General features: G+C 57.0%; 2 protein-coding genes across 5 annotated transcripts in view; one reads left to right on the plus strand and one right to left on the minus strand.

The window, feature by feature from the left end:
• SACK1G (scaffolding CK1 anchoring protein G) overlaps window positions 1-3,695 on the minus strand; it is a 28,599-nt gene extending 24,904 nt beyond the window's left edge. The window contains exon 1 of the mRNA XM_028089500.2: window positions 3,063-3,695. Within this exon, the coding sequence (XP_027945301.1) occupies window positions 3,063-3,584 (522 nt within the window). The 5' untranslated portion in view covers window positions 3,585-3,695. The remainder of the gene's footprint in view (window positions 1-3,062) is intronic.
• SLC5A10 (solute carrier family 5 member 10) overlaps window positions 1-19,202 on the plus strand; it is a 57,628-nt gene that overhangs the window by 37,028 nt on the left and 1,398 nt on the right. For 3 of the 4 annotated variants that reach the window (XM_088027938.1, XM_028089502.2, XM_028089503.2), the window contains 2 exons: window positions 12,911-13,018; window positions 15,414-15,564. In XM_088027938.1, the coding sequence (XP_087884064.1) occupies window positions 12,911-13,018; window positions 15,414-15,564 (259 nt within the window). The remainder of the gene's footprint in view (window positions 1-12,910; window positions 13,019-15,413; window positions 15,565-19,202) is intronic. The other variant, XM_028089504.2, reaches the window with a different exon arrangement.

Below are 19,202 nucleotides of genomic sequence, written 5' to 3' on the forward strand. Positions count from 1 at the left end.
TGGAGGAAGAGCAGGGACTCTGGGCTCCTCGTACTGTGGCCCACTAGTTTCGTTCTAGTGTTTTGGGAAAGGGGGGAGTTCAGCAGCCTCGCCGGGAACACAGCCGCTCCCTGGTGGCCACGCTGGGACGGGCTGTGTGCTGTGTCATTTCCCTGCCCCAGGGTCTGCCTGCCGTGCTGACGGGCCAGGCAGAGGAGGAGGAGGTGGTGGGCCGGGCCACCCTGAGTCAGCACCAGCAGCCCCAGCCCAGGTGCCCCGGTGGGAGAGGGGGTCAGTGTTCGGGCCAAGCAACCGGACAGCGGGCCCCCCATGCCAGGCCTGGGGAGGGGGGCGTGTTCTCACATTGCTGCTGGGGTGGCAGGGAGGAGAAGACACGGGGGCGAAGGGAAAGAAGTGATTCACGGGGAGACATAAGGCAGGGAGAGCTCCCGGGGGCGGCGGGCGGGCAGGCCAGGCAAAGCACCTCGTCAGCATCCGCCGTCAGCATCCGTCAGCGGCTCGGCCCAGCGCTGGAGCCTGGGAAGCCGCAGGAGCAGGGCAGATGGGAGGGTTGCAGGCTGTGTGGCTGAGCTGCCCCTCCCTGCCCTGCCTGTCACTGTGTTCTGTCAAGGCCAGGATGGGCAGGGGACCCGTCCTGGAGTCTAAGGACAACACAGGCCTGGTCCCCACCCCTCCACCCAAGAACTAGCTAGGTGACATCGGCAGGGACGAACCAGTCGGGCCTCAGTTTCTACATCTGGAAAACAGGCAGATCCCACTAGCTGAAATTATAAAGCGCCTCGCACTCAAAAACCAGTAGCTAGTGTCATTACACCCGCCCCCCCCCACACACACACACCACGCTGGCCTCTGGTCCCTAGATGATGTGACAGGGAAGCACAAAGGATGGAAAGCAGAGGTGTGGCTCACCATGGCGCTTGGGGTGTGAACAAGCTCCTGTTCTCCGTGCTCTCATCTGAAAGACCCCAGATCCTCCTGCTGGGCCCGAGGGTAGCGGGCAGTCTCAGCAGTGGGCCCCCATTCTCAGAGGGGTCAGACGGCAATGCCAGCTGGTCAGGGGGCCCCGCCGACGGTGGTACCACACAGACCGGGGTTCTAACCCGAGATGGACCTCACCCTGGCCATGTCACCTTAGACAGGCGACGCCAACAGCCTGGTGGGGCTTTTGTGGGGAGCAAATGATGTTACAAGAGGCCCATGGGACTGCATGGGGTGGCTGGGTCTCAGCCCTGGCCATAGACACGTGGGGAGGATGCCCTGCTGCCCAGCCTGGCCCCGGGTGCCCCTATCTGGCCCCATCACTGGGCCAGGCCATCAGTCTTCCTGTCTGGGGCAGATTAGACTTGCTGGCCGTTCCCATGCCGAGCAGGGATCTGGTGCCGGTCTCCTTCCTACTCCTGGTGGGGAGGAGAGGGGTGGAGGAGGCAGAACCCTGGCACAGCAGGTCAAGACCCACCCTGGGCCTCAGTTTCCCCATGTTTAAAAAAGGGGTCATGGGATCCCAACAGGCCCTCCCAGAGGACTGGGTTCCACGACCTCAAGTCAGACATGACGTCAGCCGTGCCTGCCTACCCCCTAGCAGGTGTGGGGCGGATTATTCAGCCCAAGAGCTATGAAGGCCCCTTCTTCCTCCCGCTTTCCCTCCTCTTCCTGCAACTCTTCCTCACTCTGGTCACCCGATTCCATCTTCACAACGGCCAAAGACACAGCTCCGTCCTCACCGCCGCTTTACACACCGGAAACCCAAGCCCCAAAGCTGCCTGGGATCAGGCCGAGAGGCAGGCTCCGAGACACAGGCTCTCCGACTCTGCCAGCCCTCTCAGAGGACAGGCACTCCATCTTTCTAGAAACCTAACCCATGGCCACCTTGTCAGCTCCTGACCCACTTCTGGTTTCTCAGCCTAAGAGTTTCCCCAGGCTCTGTCAGCCAGGATGGTCCCCAAAGCCAGCGTTCTGGGCTCGTGCGCTCTGCTGCCCCACTCTGGGCCTGGCAAAGGGTTAGACTCTGCTAGAAATACCTCCGCCAGCACAGACGTTGCTAATCACTCACCACCCTCTACTGAGCTCAGACCTGGCCTCGGAATCTTTCTCAACACAGCTCACTTGGGCAGGCTTTATCAATCAGGTCGGGATGTGCTCTGAAACCACGGGAAGGCACTTCCCCTCGGCAGGAAGATACACCAGCTCATGGCCTGGCTCAGCGAGGCAAGTGGTGAGCACCCCTTCTCAGGATGTGTGTCAGTGTGTCGCCTGAGAATGACTACCCACACCAGGGATGCCGCCCGTCGCGGCCGGGGTAGAGGAGAAGCAACCCTTGAGGTCCTTTCACCGGCAGAATTCAACCCAGGTGGGCAACCCTCAGCTGACTTCACTGCGCTTCCACCCAAGGACCATCCCCGCCCCCTACATCCCAGCCTGGAAAGATTCTGCATTACAAAGCTCACAAAGAGGCTCAGAGAGGGTGAGCAAGTCACTCTCCGTTGCCCAGCGCAGCCAGGAAATAGACATATTTGAACTTGGACCTCCAGGCCAGCCTCAGAGGGACCGAGGCTACTTTTTAGTCTCCGTGCCTCCTCCACCACTCCCGACTCTCTCCACCACCCAAGAAAAGCAACAACAGTGTTTCACGGTGTGCGTGAGAGCTTCCTGCCTCGCAGGAATGAATCAGAGTCGTGTGGAGGGGCAGTGAGAGAAAACCCCGAGATTCCTCCCTGCCCCACCCCATCACAGCACTTTCTTCTGGAGAAGCTGCTTGCCTGCCGGGTCTGGGGAAGTCAGAATGCATGCCCCTCCCCCCAACAACGCACAAGGGCCCTTTGAGATGGGGCAGCCCATGGTCACCCGCCAGAGGACCCAGGTACCCTATCCCTGTGCAAAGACACTGAGGAATCCCAAGAGGGCAGGGGAGGAGGCTGTGAGGCAGCACAGAGAAGCGCGGGGGGATGGTGTTGCGGTCTCCGTACTGGTGCTGTGAGTGAACGCGCACTGAATTGGCAGGGATGCTGGGGGCCGGCTTCCCCTCGGGGGACACCCCCCCCCCCCCCCCCCGGCAGCTGGCTCACCTTCTGGGCCTGGCTGATCATCTTTCGCACCACCTCTTTGATGTGGGCCTGCCCATCGATGGGGGGCTGCATGTAGACACTGGCCCGGGTCACACCTCGGTAGGCAATGGTGTCGGGCCAGCCCAGGTCCAGCTGGGGGATGGATCGGTCGGACTTCTGGGGCCAGTACTCCAGAGAGGGCAGTGGCTCGGCCTCAGTGGGGTCCCCACCGGCCCTGCTGGCCTCCTCGCTGTCGCCAACGCCATCGTCCTCAGGACCCCGGGGTCGGCCGGCACCCCTCGGATCCTCGGAGCCTGGGTCATACACCTCAATGGTCTCCAGGATGCGCTGGAGCTCCAGCTCCGACAGGAAGTCCCGAATGTTCTCCCGCTTCAGCACGTCGTAGAAAGCCTCCCTGCCGCGCGCCACCAGGGCCTCCAGGGCCAGCCGCTGCTCCTCGCTGTAGAAGAACTCGGGCTTGGACTCACTGGAGCGCCAGTTGACGTGGCTGTCGTCCAGACACTGCACCTGGGAGAAGGCCATGTTGCCACTGCCCCGACGCCTGTGCCGGGGTGGGCGGGCGACAGAGCACTCGGCAAGGTCAGGCTCCGAATTCCGGCCCGACGTCGGCAGGGCGCACTCTGGGGCTCCACCAGTGCCTCAGCAGCTCTGCCCATAAGGAGCCTGCGGGAGAGCCCAAGTGAACGCAGAGGTCAGGTCAGGGTGCGGGCGGGACCGGGGAGGGGCGACGGGGCGACAGGGCGGGGGTGGGGCGGCAGTGGGCGAGACGGCGGGGCGGGACCCACGCCTGGGCGCGGTGTGCCTCTATCAGTAGGGGCCGGGGTCGGGGGGGTACCCACATCCCAGAGGAACTGTGGGGCTGCCTAAAGTCCTAGGCAACTTCTGGGAGGAACCAGGGCAGGCAGGGAACTTCCCAGAAGTTTCCAAGAGTGGGGGAGGCAGGGCACAACTCGGATGGCCGCTGGCCCAGCTCGGCGGCGCCCCGCATTCCGACGGCTTCCGGGAAGGGCGCGGGGGTCTTAAAATCTGCGGGCGCCACGACCCCGCAACCCGAGAGGCCTGCCCGGAGGAGGCTCGGGGAAGCGCAGCTGGCGGGCCCGGGATCCGGGGGCCGCCACCCGGGACTCGCTTACCGGGCGGGCGCGGGTGCGGGGCACAGCCGGCAAGAAGAGCCGCGCGGGCGGAGCGGAGCGCACCCGCGGCGGCTACCGGCTGGTGACTAATGCCGCCCCGCCCACCCCGCCGCCGCCACCTGCGGTCACGTGCCGCCCGGGGGGCGGGACCGGAAGCTGATTCACCACCCCTCCCCCCAAACCCCCGAGGGACATCGGCGCGGGGTGCCTGTGCACCGCGTTTCCTCCGCTGCTTCCCGCGCCGGGTGGCGGAATTCTGGAAAGCCCAGGGACCAAAATCCAACAGCTGCTGGAACATTGCAGCCCAGAGAGGGACAGTGTTCTTACTGAGAACACACAGCAAGTCAACAACATTTGCACCGCCCCTCCCCCTGACCGCGGGGCCTGTTGGTAAACTTGGTCCAACCCTACCAGTATCCAGTTTCCGAGGTGGGACGGGGAGTCTGTGCAGGTACCCAGCTGTCGGGTTGTGGAAGTAGAGTTGGGGTACTGGACTCGGAGAGGCCCCACGGCAAGGATAGGGCACCGTCTGACCCATACTCAGGATGGAGCCTTTACAGAGCCTGGTGTGCAGAGAGCAGATAGATACCCAGTTCTTAGTCACTAGCCCTGCTCCCTGCTGGGAGGGGTAACCCCCCAGGACTGGTCCCACATGATGAGCAGCGCCCTCCTGAACCCTGGGATGGGGAGAGCCAGAGAGGGCTGCTGTGGGCTGGAGTAGGCCCAACTCTTGCGCACACACCTCCATCTTCCCCACCCCACTCAGCCACAGAGAAGAGGCAGGCGGTCCCAGGCGGCCAGCGCTGCTTTTGGGGTCCTGAAGCCTGATTTATATAGCCTCACTGCCAAGGATCCAGAACGAGAGTTTCCGGGCCTCAGCTTCTCCTTTTGCTCTTCTGACTGCACGTAGGCCCTGGGGCTCATGAAGGGAATCCTGGCTCTCAGGGCTGAAAGGCATGAAGCCCTCCAACCTTGCAGTTACGTGACCGAATTTACAGATGCACAGGAAGTTGTTAACACCACCACCACCACCACCACCACCACCACACCAACAGAGAGGTCGCAGGGATCCTTCTCCCAGTTTCTCCCTGTGGTATCATCTTGTAGAACTCTAGTACAATAATACAATAGCCAGAAAATTGACATCGGTGCAATCCAGAACTTGTTCAGATTTCACCAGTTTACAAGTGTTCGTGTGTGTGTGTGTGTGTGTGTAACTTTACCACATGTGTAGATTTGTGTGGCTGAAACCTCCCTCACTACCCACACCTCCATCCCTGACCCCTGTCAACGACAACATCTGTTCTCCATCTCTGCAATGTTGTTATTTCAAGATGTTATATAAATGGGAAGTACAGCATATAACCTTCAGGGATTAGCTTTTTCTCCCACTCGGCATAATTCTCTGGCAAGTCATCCAGGTCATTTGTGCATATCCGCAGCTTGTTTGTTTCTGTTGCTGGCTAGTATTCATGGCATGGGGGGACCAGAGTCTGTTCAACCATCTCTCCTGTTGAAGGACAATGGGTTGTTTCCAGTTTGGGGCTATTATGAATTTAGCTGCTATGAACGTTCATATGCATATTATACATATTCATTTGTATATATGTTGTGTTATGTATATTTTACATTCCTACCAATAACATACAAGCAATCCAGTTTCTCCACATCCTTGCCAACATTTTATGTTGTCACAATTTTTTTATTTTAGCCACACTGATAGGTGTGTAATAACCTCTTCCTATGGTGTTAATTTGCACTTTCCTAATGACTAATGATATAGAACATGTTTTCATGTGCTTATTTGCCAGCTGTCTGGCCTCTTCAGTGAAATGCGTGTTCATGTGTTTTGCCCATTTTCTAAGTGGATTGTTTGGTGTTTCCTGTTGAGTTTCGAGAGCTCTTTATACTTTTCAAAAAAATTTTTTTTATTGTTATGTTGATCACCATACATTACCTCATTAGTTTTGGATGTAGTGTTCCATGATTCATTGTTTGTGCATAACACCCAGTGCTCCACGCAGAACGTGCCCTCTTTAATACCCATCACCAGGTTAACCCATCCCCCCACCCCCCCTCCCCTCTAGAACCCTCAGTTTGTTTTTCAGAGTCCATCGTCTCTCATGGTTGGTCTCCCCCTCCGATTTCCCCCCCTTCATTCTTCCCCTCCTGCTATCTTCTTCTTTTTTTTTCTTAATATATATTGCATTATTTGTTTCAGAGGTAGAGATCTGCGATTCAACAGTCTTGCACAATTCACAGCACTCGCCATAGCACATACCCTCCCCAATGTCTATCACCCAGCCACCCCAACCCTCCCACCCCCCCACCACTCCAGCAACCCTCAGTTTGTTTCCTGAGATTAAGAATTCCTCATATCAGTGAGGTCATATGATACATGTCTCTCTCTGGTTGACTTATTTCACTCAGCATAACACCCTCCAGTTCCATCCACGTCGTTGCAAATGGCAAGATCTCATTCCTTTTGATGGCTGCATAATATTCCATTGTGTATATATACCACATCTTCTTTATCCATTCATCTGTCGATGGACATCTTAGCTCTTTCCACAGTTTGGCTATTGTGGACATTGCTGCTAGAAACATTGGGGTGCACGTACCCCTTCGGATCCCTACATTTGTATCTTTGGGGTAAACACCCAGTAGTGCAATTGCTGGATCGTAGGGTAGCTCTATTTTCAACTGTTTGAGGAACCTCCATACTGTTTTCCAGAGTGGCTGCACCAACTTGCATTCCCACCAACAGTGTAGGAGGGTTCCCCTTTCTCCGCATCCCCGCCAACATCTGTCGTTTCCTGACTTGTTAATTTTAGCCATTCTGACGGGTGTGAGGTGGTATCTCATTGAGGTTTTGATTTGGATTTCCCTGATGCCGTATACTTTTTTTTTTTTTTTAAGAGAGAAAGAGAGCGAGTGAGAGTGTGAGCGGGAGTGGGGAGGGGTGGGGGGGAGAAGCAGAGGAAGAGAGACAGAAAAATCTCAAGCAGGCTCCACACCCAGCACGGAGCCCAACATGGGGCTCTATCCCACGACCCCAAGATCATGACCCGAGCTAAAACCAAGAGTTGGAAGCCTAACCAACTGAGCCAGCAGGGTGTCCCTGCTCTTTATATATCCTAAATACAAGGTCTTTGTCAGGTCTATGGTCTGCACATATTTTCTGCTGATCTGTAACTTTTTTTTAAATATAAAATACAATATTATTAACTATAATCACTGTGCTGTACGTTAGATCTCCAGAATTTATTCATCTTATAATTGGAAGTTTGACCCTTTGACTAATATCACCCCTTTTCTTCCACCCCACAGCCCTATCATTCTACTCTCTTTTTCTGAGTTCAGCTTTTTTGGATTCCACTTATAAGTGAGATCATATAGTATTTGTCTTTCTCTCTCTGACTTACTTCACTTAGCATAATGCCCTCAAGGTCCACCAGTGGTGTCACAAATGCTAGGATTTTCTTCTTTCTCAGGGCTGAATAATATTTCTGTGTGTGTGTATGCCACATCTTTATCCATTCATCTGCTGATGGACCCTTGAGGTTATTTCCATGTCTTGGCTGCTGTGACTAATGCTTCAATGAACATGGACTACAGATATCTCTTCAAGGTAATGATTTCATTTCCTTAAGGTAGATACTCAGATGTGGCATTGCTGGATCAAATGGTAGTTCTATTTTTAGTTCTTTGAGAAATCTCCATACTGTTTTTCATAGTACCTGCACTGATATATGTTCCTATCAGTAGCACACCCACACACACAAAAGGATTCCCTTTTCTCTACATCTTTGCCAACACACGTGATCTCTTTTTGATGATAGCCATTCTAACAGGTGTGAGGTGATACTTCATTGTGGTTTTGGTTTGCATAGCCCCAATAACTAGTGATGTTGAGCACTTTTTCGTGTACCCGTTGGCCATTTGTATGTCTCCTTTGGAAAAATGTCTATTTAGATCTTCCGCCCACTTTTTAAATGGATTTTGGGGGTTTTTTTGGGGGAGGGGTTGCTATTGAGTTGTACGAGTTCTTTATATATTTTGGCTATTAACCCCTTATCAGATCTATGGCTTACAAATACTCTTCCCAATCCATAGGTTGCCTTCTCATTTTGTTGATGGTTTCCGTTGCTGTGCAGAAGCTTTTTAATCTGTTGTGGTCCCATTTGGGTTTTTTTCTTTCTTTTGGTGTCAAATAAAAAAAAAATCATTGCCAAGATCAATGTCAAGGAGCTTACCCCCTATGTTTTCTTCTAGAAGTTTTACATTCAAATCCTTAGTCCATTTTGAGTTGGTTTTTATGTATGGTTTGAGATAGTAGTCCAGTTTCATTCTTTTGCATGTAGCTGTCTCATTTTCCCCACACCATTTATTGAAGAGACTGTCCTTTCCCCATTGTGTATTCTTGACTCCTTTGTCATAAATTAATCGACTGGATATGTGTGGGTTTATTTCTGTGGTCTCTGTTGTGTTGTATTGATCTATATGTCTGTTTTTGTGCCAATACTGTATTGTTTTTGTTACCATAGCTTTGTAATACAGTTTGAAATCAGGGAGAGTGATGTCTCCAGTTTTTCTCTTCTTTCTTAAGATTGCTTTGGCTATTTGGGGTCTTTTGTTGTTCTATACAAATTTTTAGGATTTTTTTTTTATTTGTGTGAAAAATGCTATTGGAATTTTGATAGGGACTGCACTGAATCTGCAGATGGCCTTTGGTGGTATGGACATTTTAACATGAATTCTTCTAATCCATGAACATGGTATATCTTTCCATTTATTTGTGTCATCTTCAACTTTTTTCATCAGTGTCTTATAATTTTCATTGTACAGGTCTTTCACCTCCTTGGTTAAATTTATTCCTAGATATTTAGTTATTTTTGATGCCATCATGAATGGGATTGTTTTCTTAATTACTCTTTCTGATGGTTCATTGTTAGTGTATAGAAACACGACCGATCTTTGTATATTGATTGTGTATCCTGCAACTTTACTGATTTTGTTCTGTAACTTTTCTTTTCATCCTTTTTTACAGGTGTCTCACACTGAACTTTTCATTTTGATGAGGTCTGTTTTATCCATTTTCTCTTTTATGGGTAGTGCTTTTGTTGTCAAGTCTAAGAACTCTTTGCCTAGCCCTAGGTCCTGATCTACTATTTTCTCCCCAAAAGTTTGATAGTTTTTACATATTACATTTAAATCTGTGATCTATTTTGAATTAATTTTTGTGTCAAGTGTGACTTTTAGGTTGAGGTTGAGTTTTGGCCTCTGGATGTCCCCCAGAAGGACTTTACAGGGGGAAGAAACAGCCTCAGAGACCTTAAATAATCACCCAGGATCATACAGTAGGGCGTTGGGATAGTTGGACTTAAACTCAGGTCTGTGTGCTTTTTCTCCTGCTCCTTATTGCAACATCCACATCTGGACTGTCTCCCCAGGATGGGCCAGGCCTGGTTAGGGAGTGGGGAGCAACTTGATTAGCCATCATGGTCTTATGTCCAGTGGCCTCCTTGGGAAGGGGGTCACTCAGTCCATCAACAGACACTGGCAAAGGCTGTCACGGGTCACAGAGTTATTGGTGCCGTGAGGATATTGCCCAAAGCCTGCACAGACATCCATAGGTTGAGAGTATGAATCCATATGAATTCCCTGAGTTTCTGAAGGAGGGAAGGGTATTCTAGAGAGAGGGGACAGCAAACACAGAGGCCCAGAGGTGTGGCTAAGAGGGTAAGGGGCCATGAATGGCACATTTAGAGGCTTGTGATCCCTCCTGCAGGGGCTGGAGAGCCACAGAAGTGTGTGAGCAGGAAGGATGGTAGACAGAAATGGTGTTTTTTAGAAGTTCCTTCTGCTGCATGCAGGGAGGGTGGGTTAGAGGGGGCAAGGCGGTGCAGTAAGGAGATGGTGCAGTTCACCTGGTCACCAAGCCCAGTGGCTGGACTTGGTATCGGCCACAGGGAGGGAGGACGTGGGGGACGAGGAGAGGGGCAGCTCCCAGGCTTCTGGTGTGGGCCCTGGCTGGATGGAGGTGCCGATGCAAAAGTAGATCCCAGCTGGGGAGCTCCCAGGCCCACAGAAGCTGGTTCCCTGTCGAACTCAGAAGCCCCCCCCCCCCCCCCCGCTGCTCACCCCTGAGTGTGGCACATTCAAGGGACTTTAATGGCGCGCCTCTGCTGCTGTCATAAAGGAGAGGTTGTTCTTTCTTGCTGTTCAGCAGAAACTCAGGCAAGCGAGCCAGTGGTGCCCAGAGGCGGAGGCCCATGCCCAGAGCCTGGAATGGGCTGAATAAACTTGGCCAGAATCTCCTGACTCGGGCTTTCTGAGCCATTATGTGGCTGTGACTCCTCACCTGTCTCTCCCACGAGGGCTGGGTCCGGGCAACAGAGCCAGCCAGTCCAGGCCCAGAACCTGTCAGCAGGGGCCCAATCACCTGCCTTCTGTATGCTGGACCCCAGTGCCCTGCCACCCCGAAGTCCTGCCATGGGGCCTGGGGCTTTGTCCTGGGTCCAACTGTGTGTCCCGGGCCAGTCATGCCGTTTGTGGTCCCAAGTTCTCATCCGCGCACCGCTGGGCTGCAGCTGGATCAAACAGTGCCCGAATTTCATCATGACTGTTTTCTGGCATCCTTTCTCCTCCTCCTGTCCTCCTGTGCCTTGCCTCCTTCTTGACAACCATACACTCCATTACTCACTCATTCATTCACAAATGTTCCGCAGGATCTCTTTTCTGGGCCCAGCCCTGCACTGAGTGATACCGGGGACCTGGAGATGATTCAAACCCAGTGTCCGCCCTGGGGAAGCTCCCAGTCTGGTAGGGGAGGTAAAATGCGCATACAAACTATCATGATTCAATCCTCGGCCATAGGAGCCTTTGAGAGGAAGCTGCTTTGCCGGCTTGGGGTGTGTGTGGTGGGGGGGAGGGCAGAGGGAGTCAGAGAAAGCCTCAGAGGACCAGCCCTTTGCAATGGGCCAGGGAGCAGGATGTAAACAAGGGTAGGATGGAGTCCTGGGAGGAGGGGACCTCGTCTGTGAAGGCCCGGAGGCGGCAAACTGCTGGGTGTGTATGAGAAAACACCAGCAGGTCCAGGCGGTTGATGCATGCACACTGGATGGGAAGATCTGGGACCAGTTGACGAGGACCTGAAAGGTCACGGAAAGGATTCCACCCACCCCACCCCACCCCTGGAAGCTAGGGGCTCCAGCAGTGTGTATGTGTGTGTGTGTGTGTGGGGGGGGGGGTGTTCCTGAGAAGTAAGTAGTGTGAGCAGAGGTGTAATTTGGCAAGGATGGGGAGGATGGAAGGGAGGCGGGGAGGGGCTGGTGCCCAGGAGCAGGGCAGGGAGCCAAGTGAAGCAGGCAGGGGTGTGGCAGGAGAAGCCATGGGGCTGGGGGCTCTGGAGCTCCAGAGAGGGGCTGGGCTAGAGACCAGGGATGCCAGGTCATTGAGGTTGGGGGCATGCTGCCCCAGCTCTGCTAGCCTGGAGGAAGGGTTCTGACACCCAACTGCCATGGGTTGGGCATCCGTGGAGGGACTTTTCAGAAGGGGCATTTGGAGGGGACAGTGGTTAACTCAGGAGTGCCTGGTCTGCAAGGGGAGCACTGTGGCCGGGGAACGCCGATGCCTGCTGCCGGATCGAAACGTAAGCGCCCACACTGGCCTCCCTGCCCCCTGGAGCTCTGGTCCGCGGCATCCGTTTCTGAACTTCCTCCACCATCAGCTATGCACTCTGTGGGCCCCCTGCTGAAATTCCCAAGGGACACGGGCAGCCCATGGGGCATGGAGAGAGTATTTCATGGGAGGAGCCCGAGAACATGGGGTTCACCACTGTTCCCCACACTGTGTTGGGGAGCCCGGCTGCCGTGGGCAAGCTCTGGGAGTGAGGCACCGTGCTTCCTGCCCCCCCCAACAGGGTTCTGCTGGGGCAGCTTGCTAGGGAGGCCCAGATGTAGGGCTCAGTCCGTTCACTCCACAGATGAGCAGTGTGCACCCCTCCTGCTGTGGGGAGCCGCTTCTGAGCCAGTCCTCCTGGGAGGGCCTGGGCAGAGGGGCTGGTGGGGAAGGCCTCAGGTGACAGGGAGGCCCCTGTGGCTGGAGCAAGGTGGCGGGTCGGCAAGGAAAGGGACACGACTGGAGGAGCCCGGCGTCTCGATGACTGGAGGGTCTTGTGGACAGCAGAACTACTGGAGAGTTCTGACCAGGGTGTGATCTGGCTCCCCTGTATTTTAAGGGTCCTCCAGGAGCTGCTGGAGATGGCTCCAGGTGGGGGGTCGGGGAGACAGGACCCGGCCTAAAGCTCTGAGCCCAGGGGTGGGGGAAGGTGCCCCTCTAGCCTGCATTTGCCCCTCTGGGGAGAAGGGATGGGGGCAGGAGGGGGGTGAGGGAGACCAGCGCCCCAGATGGCTTCTAACAGCGGACTGCTCACGTGGGCAATGCCACACCGCAGGTGAGCCCCCTGGCCTGGTCTGGGAGAGGGAGAAGACATTATGACGGAGGACACCAGGCAGGAAAAAAGTCAAGGCTTTAGGGACCAGAATAGTTCTGAGGCCAGCGCCCTCCTTGTGACCCAGGACCACATAGCTCCTGGTCAGAGGAGGTGACAGAGCAGGGCTGGGCCGGGGTCCTGCCCACCCTCAGGTGCTCGCGGCTGTCCGAAGGGCGGGGTGGGGCAGCTGGGATATACTGGGCATCCCTCTGACGCAGATGACGTGGGCTGTGTGGTGCCGTCCGAGTGCCTTCGGGCCTGCGGGGCTGAGATCGGCTGCTCCAACATCGCCTACCCTAAGCTGGTCATGGAACTGATGCCCATCGGTGAGACTCTGGGTGGGGTCCCGGCAGGGTGAGGGGTGGAACCTCGGGTGGGACTGGTGAGGGCGAGGGGCACCGGGGGCTGTGGAGGCCACTTTGGGTCCAGTGTGACATCCGAGTGGGATGTTCACTCATCGGGAAAGAGAGGAAGGTAATAATACTGGAAAATACATGCCCCCCCCCCACCATGGGCCACGCAGGATTCCAAGGACTTTGCATGGGACTACCTTCCATCGTTCCAAGAACCCTAAGTGCTGCTATTATCATCCCCGTTTTAAAGATGGGGAAACTGAGGCCCAGAGAGGTTGAAGAGACCTGCCCAAGGTCACGTGGCCGATGAGCCCCAGAGCTGGGTTCTCAACCCGGATAATCGGCCTCCAGAGCTTCTCCTCTTCCCCTGTGCTGTGCCATCCCTTGAGAGAGGTCAAACTGCTTCCCGCTTCCGGCTATGAGGTAGTTGTTAGCTCCGTTTTACAGATAGGGAAACTGAGGCACAGAGCGGGGAAAGTGACTTCTCCATGGTGACAAGGGTGGCTGAGCCACAGACCCCGGTCTGTCTGGCTCCAAGCCCACTGCCGACTCCGCTGGGATCAGGAGCTCGGGCCCCCATGAGCCCCACACCTCCTGCCTCCCCCAACAGGTAGAACATGGGGGCAGGTTTTGGCCTTTCCCACATTTCTGGTCTCAGCTGAGCAAAAAGAGGAGCTAGCCTTCTGAGACCCTCTGCAGCCTGGATTCACCTCCAGATTCTCAGACCCTGAGTGTCTCCCTCCCTCCCCGTGGCTTCCCCTCTAGAAGCTTCCAGGCCCTGCCCTGCTTTCCCTCCCTCCTGGGGTGTGGAGGCCCAGGGGATGGATGTGAGGTCACAGACCTGGGATCAAATCTCAGCTCTGCCACTCGCTGGCTGAGATATTTGGGGCGTGTCATTTCCCTGCTTGGAGCCTCAGTGTCCTCATTTGTAGATTCGAGATAATGACGCCTACCCACCCCTCGGCGTGTTGTTGCTGGGATTAAACATAATAATGCTGGGACCCTGCCTGGCGCAAGACTTGGCCTCGCTGTGGGTTCCCACCTCTGGGCCTCACCTTCCCCTTCCGTTCTGGGGGGCGGGGGTAGCTCGCTAAGCCCCCGAGTGTTGACACCCAGCCATTGTTGGGCCATAACCACTCTCTGGGCCTTGAGCTCCCTGTCTGAAAAATGGGTGGAGAATAAGCCCCAAGTTAATCCACCTCCCTGAGCAAGAGAAACAGGATGGAGAAATGTTTGAGGGAAAACCGTGATCTAACTCACTTTTCTTTGGGCCCCAGCCCTGTCATCGTGATAACTGAACAGAGAGGGCCATGGGATGTCTGGAAGTCACACAGCGGGTCAGACACAGAACCAAGGGCCAGGCAAAAATAGCACCAGGGAGGCTGAGCCCTCAGGGGAGTGGGGGCGGGGGGGAGGGCGTCAGTCAGGTTTAAACTAGGGCAGGGAGTGGAGGACAGACAGACAATCGGCAGACATGGAGAGGAGGTGCTTAGACACTTGAAGAAAAAGTGTAAGAGGCCTTGGAGATAGAATCAGACCGAGGCCCAGAGAGGGGAGCCGACCAGCCTGACGCCACACAGCACTGAGTTGGAAATTGAGCATCCTTCCATCTCTCCGGGCTCCCCACCCTCAGCCCCTCTCAAGCCCACGACTCCCAGAAGACTCTGCAAAGCAGAGCCTCGTCCACTTCGATGGGGACCCCTCCCTTGTTCACAGCCAATGCCTGGGTAGATTTTTCTCTCTCCCCCCTTGGGAACCGCATCTCCTTTTCCACAGAGCCAACAAGAAAGGCCCCCCTCCCCCTCCCCCCCATGCCTCCTGGGGCCGGCCACACACAGGCCACCACGCCCTGCCCAGGTTGTGACCTCTAAGCAGAGGGTCCCGTCCCAGGCCTTCCTGTCCCCACCCCACCCCAGAGTTTTGCCGCTGGCCACCGTGAGTCCCTGGGCACCTCTCCTCCCGCTAGGAGCTCCTACTTCCTCCTCTGTCAAACGGGTTAATAATGCTTCCGTCAAATGAAGGCCTCGGTGTGAAAGTGCTTTGTCACCTGCACGGTTCTGTAGAAACAGGGTGCTCCTAACTGCACCCAGAACAACAGAAGCCGTCACGGTTGTGACGGTGGGGCCAGCAAGCCGCAAATCCAGAAGTACCCCCCTCCGCCCCGCCCCCTGCACTTGCCCTTGGCCTCCAGCCTCTCCCGTCTGGGCCTTTCTCCTGCAAACACCTCCAGCCTCCTTCCTCCTTCCTCCTGGGGCTCTGCGCTCGAGGGCTTGTGAGTGGCCGATGCTGACAGTGGGGCCTCAGACAGGGGGACGCAGGCAGGAGGGGCTCCCGGGCAAGGTCACAGCGGCCCTGTCCCCGCCCCCAGGTCTGCGGGGGCTGATGATCGCAGTGATGATGGCCGCGCTCATGTCGTCGCTGACGTCCATCTTCAATAGCAGTAGCACGCTTTTCACCATGGACATCTGGAGGCGGCTGAGGCCCCGCGCTGGCGAGCGGGAGCTGCTGCTGGTGGGCCGGTATGGCGGCTGGCGGGGGGGGGGGGGGGGGCTTGCCGGGGACAGGCTGGGACATGGGCTTCCCCAGCCGCACGATGGATGGCCCGGGAGGCCCCACCAGAGGGGGCCTTTGAGGGGTAAGTCTGAGTTTGCGGGTTGGAGAAAGGTCCATCTCACCTCCCATGTGGCTCTGCCCCCCGCCCCCCACGGTCACAACAGCCCTCAGCTTCGCTGTATCTCTTCTTCTGAGCTGCATCTCTGAGCGAATCTCTGCCAGGGACAGTCCCCCTTCCCCAACCGTCCCAGAGATCTCTCTGTTTTCCCCCAATTTGAGCCCTTAGCCCCCCTGATAGAGGGGGCCCAGAGCCAGTTCTCCGGGGGGCCACACTCAGGCCACAGCTGTCCCTGGCCCCCCTGAGCTTCTGCCGTTTCCTCCTAGCGCTGCCTGTGCCCCCCTTATCACCTCAGCGACTCACCCCACGATCTTTCTAGACTCTGCCCAAGTGTTCCCTCCTCCATGGAGCCCTCCCCGATACCCCCGACTAAGGAATGAGCCCCTCTCCCCTCTAAGCCTCCCACAGGGGATCATGGTCAGACTCCTCCCACAGCACATGTGTCTCCCTGATGCCCCCCTCTCCCCCCACTCCCACGAGGACGGGCAGGGGCTGTGTCTGGCCCAGCCCTCCATCCTGGGACTCGGCAGAGCACCTGGGAGTCCTTTGGGGTGAACTCTGCAATGGGTGACAAGAGGTTGGCGTGTGCCTGCCTGCTTGGGTCCTCTCCCGGGTCCTACCGGCCTGTGTCCCTCCAAGCCAGGCAGCCCCCCACTCCGCTGGTCTAGGGGCCCAACGGCCGGTGCCTAGCTTGACCAACAGCGCCGCCTCAGGTTCTGGGCCCATGGCACCCAACCTCAGGGCGGGGTCTCCCCTGGAGCTCCGAGCAGTTGTCCAAGTGATGCAAAACAGCCGAGCTTCTGTCAGAAGGTCCCTGTTGGGACACGCCACTCAGCAGGCGAGCGTGAGCTCATCTGCAGGCTCACCGCCTCCTCCAAAACAAGGAGCCTCTCCCTCCGGCCGTACGGGATGCTTCTGTGTCAGCGGGGCCTGGCCGGCCCCTTGACCTCCGCTGCCCGCCATGTGGTTCCCCGGCCTCTCCTCCGTGGCTGTGTGGCCCTGGAAGCCCATCCTCGTCTGACAGACTCCTCCAAAGCCCTTCCAGGCTCAGCATCTGGGGACCTGACGCCCCAGTGCCCCTGACTTCCCGCCCTCCTCAGAAGCAGGCTTCCCTCCTGCCTCCCACCTGAGACCAAAGTCCTAAACTGGCCTCCCCTCTCTCCCAACTCACCCCCAGCCAGGGGGCTCTTGACCCTCCTTCCCACCTCTCCTACCAAGTCAAGCCCCAGCCAACCCAGGCCCTGCCAGCCTGCCTGTGGGCACGCGGCTGTGTGTTGTGGGGCAGGTTGCTCACCCTCTCTGGGTCCCAATTCTCTCGGCTGCCAGTTTGATCAGGTTGGAAAGGATCCAAGGCTAGGTGTTGGGCCAGGGTTCAGCTCTAACGCGTCTCCCTCTTGAAACACCCGGACCCCTGCCAACACCTCCAACCTCCTACTGCCCTAAAACAACACTATTTAAGCTGTGTTTCCTGGATTGTGTGGGGTCTTGGGTCTCTGGAGCCTCCTTCCAAGGGGATATGGGACGTACAGAGAGAGGGGCAGCAGAGCATGTGGGAGGAGGAGGCCTGGGGAGGAGGCCGCTGTGGGGCAGGGACAGGCAGGGGCATGCCGATGACCCTGACAGTCTTATTAGGTGCGGGTGGGGCCAGAGAAGCCATCGCAGGCCTGGGGCAAGTGACAGTCCCACATCTGGGGCCCTGATCTTTGCTGGGCCCCACCGCCTGGTACTTTTCTGCTCCTTCATTTCCCTCCCCTGCTACCCCCGTCTGTCTACCATTCTACCTTCTGTCTGTTATTCGGTCCACAAATAGTGCCCGATGCCTCCCTGCATAGAGCTGAACAAGATGGGGGACCCAGAAAGATCTCAAAGCCCCCACCTCGAGCCCTTGAGGGGCTCCCCTGCAGCCACGATGACAGTCAGTCATCCTGATGGCAGTGTGTGTGTGCACGCGGGAAGGGATGGGGTTGGAAGGCTTCCTGGAGGAGGAGGGCCTTGAGCTGAGCCTTGGAGGAGGAAGGGGTCAGCCAGGGGAGGAGTTGGGGAAGGGTATTCTAGGCAGAAGGAACAGCCTCTGGGCTTTCGGTCCCTCTGGACGGGGAAACCTTAGAGGGCAGAGGGAAGGCAAGGGCCCCAGTCCAGGCCGCTCTGGAGACACCGGGCCCTGCACAGAGATGCTGAGTCCGGTGTTGGACACAGGAGCCTATGTGGGGAGGGCGGGGTGGGCCGGGTGTTAATGGAGCCCGCCTATGCCTTTGAAGAGGGCAGTACCCGCCCGCCCGCCTGCCAGGCTAAGGGTTAATTAGCCTTAATCAAGGTGGCACCTCCTCCCTCCACCCTCCCCCTCAGGCTTGGAAGGGACGAAAGGGAGGCAGGCGGGTAGGCAGACAGGAAGGACCCACCCCAGTGGCACACATGGCCTCGCTCGCCCTTGCTGTCCTGTGCAGGGTCTGGGAGGCCTCGCCCACCACCCACCTTGGGGGTGAGCGGTGTCCAAGTGAGCCGGGACACAGGGGCGAGGGGTACTCAGCCAAGGAGGAGCAGATGGGACGCCTCACCCCAGCTCTGTCTCCTTAGCTGGCCCCCACAGCTCTTCAAGACTGGAGGAGGTCCTCCTCTGCCTAGAAGCCTTCCTGGGTTACTGCTTCCTCTGGGCCCCCTCAGCCCAGACCCCTAGCACAGGGTAACAGGCTCATCTGCTTTCTTTGCTCTGCTCTCAGTGCTGGGAAGGGACCGGGGCCCACTCGTTACTGAGTCTGGGCTTCTGGCCCAGTGTGCTGCACTCGGGTGGGCTCCCGACGGGCGGCTGCTGACTGCAGGAAGCGTGTCCCTGCGGTGGAGGGCTCCCACCTAGAGGGGAGGCAGGCAGGAGCCCAAAGGAGGAGTCCACACGGGGTAGGGAGGCAAAGGGGCTCCTCTGGCCAGAAGTCTTGGGCTTCAGAGCTGAGGAGTCCACGTCCCAACCGAAACCCAGACCCAGACCGCCTGGCCCCAGCCCTTGCCCTCTTAGGACAGAGGTCACCTGCGATGGGTGCAGGTCAGCAGCCCCGGGCTATGGGCGTGAGGAGTGTGCCAGCCACAGGCCACCGCTCCTGCCAGGTCCCACCAGTGTTAGAGAAACCGCCAGGGGGGAGGTCTGGCTGGAATGCGAAGGCTGCAGGTCATTCTCGAAGCCACCAAATGTTTACGGGGCACCTACTGTGTGCCAGGGGCTGGTGCGTCCAGCCCAGACGGGGAGCCAGACAGTAAGCAAGTGGGACGGGTGCTTGAGGACAAAGGGGAGAGCCTGGGGGGACTTTGTGGGGGGGCAAGAAGGAGGAGAGAGGCTGAGTCGGGGGCTGTACCTGCAGGCGGCAGGAAGCCACAGAAGGGTTCGGTGTGGGGCGGGGCTGGCCACATTCCCGGAGGAGGGGACCAGAGGCCGGGGAAGAGGCTGGAGCTGGGGTGGCAGGGGACAGCTGGAGAGCAAGTCTCAGTGACCGTGGGAGA

This window comes from Eumetopias jubatus, unplaced genomic scaffold, assembly GCF_037043125.1.
Source record: "Eumetopias jubatus isolate StellerSeaLion01/CBP00866 unplaced genomic scaffold, mEumJub1_p1.0 scaffold_10, whole genome shotgun sequence".
Lineage (NCBI taxonomy): Eukaryota > Metazoa > Chordata > Mammalia > Carnivora > Otariidae > Eumetopias > Eumetopias jubatus.